At 49.8% G+C, this 3,415-nt stretch overlaps 1 protein-coding gene across 3 annotated transcripts in view; it reads right to left on the bottom strand.

The window, feature by feature from the left end:
* Positions 1–783: 783 nt before the first annotated feature.
* The window catches only part of EIF3K (eukaryotic translation initiation factor 3, subunit K), a 13,785-nt gene continuing 11,153 nt past the window's right edge, over positions 784–3,415 (bottom strand). For all 3 annotated transcript variants that reach the window (XM_011952388.1, XM_011952389.1, XM_011952391.1), the window contains 2 exons: positions 1,631–1,697; positions 784–1,526 (listed from right to left, as the gene is read on the bottom strand). In XM_011952388.1, the coding sequence (XP_011807778.1) occupies positions 1,300–1,526; positions 1,631–1,697 (294 nt within the window). In that variant the 3' untranslated portion in view covers positions 784–1,299. The remainder of the gene's footprint in view (positions 1,527–1,630; positions 1,698–3,415) is intronic.

The raw sequence follows: 3,415 nt of genomic DNA, 5'->3' as shown, positions 1-3,415 counted from the left end.
AAAAAAAAAAAGTTAGCTTTTACTTGGCTGGATGCAGTGGCTCACGCCTGTAATCCCAGCACTTTGGGAGGCCAAAGTGGGTGGATCACTTGAGGTCAAGAGTTCAAGACCAGCCTGGCCAACGTGGTGAAACTCCATCTCTACTAAAAGTGCCCAGACTGGAGTGCAGTGGTATGATCTTGGCTCACTGCAACCTCTGCTCCCAGGTTCAAGCGATTCTCCTGCTTCAGCCTCCCGAAGAGCTGGGATTACAGGCACATGCCAACATGCCCAACTAATTTCTGTAGTTTTAGTAGAGATGGGGTTTTACCATGTTGGCCAGGCTGGTCTTGATCTCCTGACCTCACGTGATCTACCTGCCTCACTGGCGTAAGCCATTGCAGGTGGCCTTCCTTAGTTTCTTTTCTTTTTTTTTTAGACGGAGTTTCAATCTTATCAACTAGGCTGGAGTGCAATAGTGCGATCTCAGCTCACTGCAACCTCTGCCTCCTGGGTTGAAGCGATTCAACCCTGCCTCAGCCTCCCAAGTAACTGGGATTACAGGTGTACGCTACCACACCCAGCAAATTTTTGTATTTTTAGTAGAGAGGGGGTTTTACCATGTTGGGCAGGCTGGTCTCGAACTCCTGACCACAGATGATCCACCCACCTCAGCCTCCCAAAGTGCTGGATTACAGGCGTGAGCCACTGCACCTGGCCTTCCTTAGTTTTTTGACTTCCTTTTCTATGTTTCTTTTCGCAAAAGTAAGCAAATGTTATTTTTCCTTTTTTGTTTTTGTTTTTGGAGGGATCTTTAAAAAATATCCATCTGATCAGAGCCTTCCCCTGCTCAGAGCCCTCCGGTGGCTCCTTCTCACTCAGGGGAAAGGACAAGGTCCTCCCAAGGCCCCACATGACCTGGAGATGCCCCTCTAACTCCACCTCTCTACTCTCGCCCATGCTCACTCTGCTCTGGCCATATACACTCTGGCTACCCCGCCCATGAACGTTAGAAGTCAGGGCCCTGCTCCACAATCCTCCTCTGCTCTACCTCGGGCCACGGGCCTCACTCCACGGAGGGAAGGGCTCAGATGCCGCTGGTCTGTGAGCTGTCTTGCTTTCCTTCACGACATGAATTGCCACTGGACACCTACACGTTGCCATGTGCTTTGCTGCCTCCATGAGAATGAATTGGAGCCATCCCACTTTGTTTACTGCTGCATGCCCAGTTTAGCACACTGCCTGATACACGGTTGGCACTCAATTAATGCAGAAGAAATGAGCAAATGGCATAGGATCTCCCTCAAGGTAGGGACTGTCTTATACCAGGTCCTTATTTCCTCCCTGGGTTGGGCCTTCCATGCTGACCTGATGAGACCTGCACAGGCCTGTTGGAGGAGCTGACTGAGGTCCACTGCCCTGGCCACCCCCAACCTCCCAGATGTGCACCAGGACCCAGAAGGCATTACCCGACAGATCCCCGAGCATCTCAGCCAGCAGCCAGCGGTCGATGTGCTGGTACGTGATACCCACAACATGGCAGATAACTGTGGAGGTCAGAGACAAAACTGGTGAGGAGCTGTTCCCCCGGACCTGGCTGCCACTCCCTACCCCTTCCCCTTGGGGAGCCCAGCCTCAGAGAGGGACTTACACTTTCGGACAGAGTCTTCAAAGCCAGTTATACCTTCCAAGAGGTCCATGTTTTCATCCAGGGCTTGCTGTGATGGGAATTGATGTTCACAATGTTTATTCTTTTAAATTACTTGCCTTTATTTTTATTTATTTATAGGGTTGGGGTCTCACTACATTGCCCAGGCTGGTCTTGAATTTCTGGGCTCAAGGTGATCTTCCTGCCTCAGCCTCCCAAAGGGCTGGGATTTTGTTGCTGCAGTTGTTACAGAGACGAGGTCTCACTATATTGCCCAGGCTGATCTCAAACTCCTGGGCTCAAGTGATCTGCCCACGTTGGTCTCCCAAAGCGTTGGGATTACAGGCGTGAGCCACCACTCCCAGCCTACACTGGCAATCTTATGTATCAACAACGTTCATATCAGTAATTTTAACAAGAATACTACCAGGCCATGTGTGGTGGCTCATGCCTATAATCCCAGCACTCTGGGAAGCTGAGGTGGGTGGATCACTTGAGGTCAGGAGCTCAAGAACAGCCTGGCCAACATGGTAAAACCCTGTCTCTACTAAAAATATAGAAATTAGCCAGATGCAGCGGCTTATGCCTGTAATCCCAGCACTTTGGGAGGCTGAGGCAGGCGGATCACCTGAGGTCAGGAGGCGGAGGTTGCAGTGAGCCAAGATTGCACCACTGCACTCCAGCCTGGGCGACAGTGAGACTCCGTCTCAAAAAAAAAAAAAAAAAAAAAAAAAAGAAGCACCTACCCTATAGGATTGTAGGACCAAACGAGGCACTGAGAACAAAGTGCCAAGGAAGAGTTGTTTGTAATTACCTACATGATAATAATATTTACTATGTACTATTTGCAGGATACTCAAGTTTTTTTTTGAGACAGAGTCTCATTCTGTTGCCCAGGGTGGAGTGCGATGGCGCGATCTCGGCTCACTGCAACCTCCACCTTCCGGGTTCAAGCGATTCTCCTGCCTCAGTCTCCCAAGTATTTTGAACCTATCCTGTTGGACCCAGGACACAGAGCAATGGAGCCAGGACTGAGACAGAGGGAATCTTCCCGTCTACTCCCCCGGCAGGGCTGGGCTCCTACGTCCCTAAGATTCACACCTTCCTCCTCCTCTTCCTTGTTGACTCAGCACTGCCCTCTCCACCCGTGACCTAAAAGGTCAGGAAGGTGGGGTGGGGTGACAGAAGCCAAAGGGGAGAAAAAAGGAGGCCCTTTCCTCACTACAGAATCTTTTGCTGGAGTTCTCACCGAGAACCCTGACACGGCAGTCACGTGGCATTTGGAGGTGAGATACCACGGGCCGCAAGTGCGCAGATGGCTGCCTGCTCAATGCTGTTCCCCAGTTAAGTACAAAATTAGCTGGTTTGTGTTAAGAAGCCATGTTGTACCAAACACATCTTTAAAACACCTGACTCACACTCAAGAGGGTGGGGGAGACCTGGGATGAAGGGAGAAGCCCGCCCGTGCCCTTCTCCCTGGCTCCAGGATATCTGCTCAGTGCCACGATGAGGGGCAGTCGGGGTAGCCACTGCACTCTTTTTAGTTGAGCAAGCAGTTGAGCCTCTGCTAGTTACATGTGTGTAGACGATGGTCATAATGAATATTTAACGAATGGTGTGACTGGTTCTTTGCTAAGTGTTATACAAGTATTCACACTTATGATTCCATGAGGTAGGTATACTATTTATGTAATTTAGCAACTGGGGACCAAACAATGTAAATGTAAGGACCTACACAGTGTTTATCATAGTTACTGTTGCAGTCGTCCCCATTTTTTTTTTTTTTTT

The sequence above is a fragment of the Colobus angolensis genome, unplaced genomic scaffold (assembly GCF_000951035.1).
Source record: "Colobus angolensis palliatus isolate OR3802 unplaced genomic scaffold, Cang.pa_1.0 Scaffold34, whole genome shotgun sequence".
Lineage (NCBI taxonomy): Eukaryota > Metazoa > Chordata > Mammalia > Primates > Cercopithecidae > Colobus > Colobus angolensis.
The sequence above is the reverse complement of the archived record's forward strand: the minus strand, read 5'-3'. Positions and strand labels throughout refer to the sequence as shown.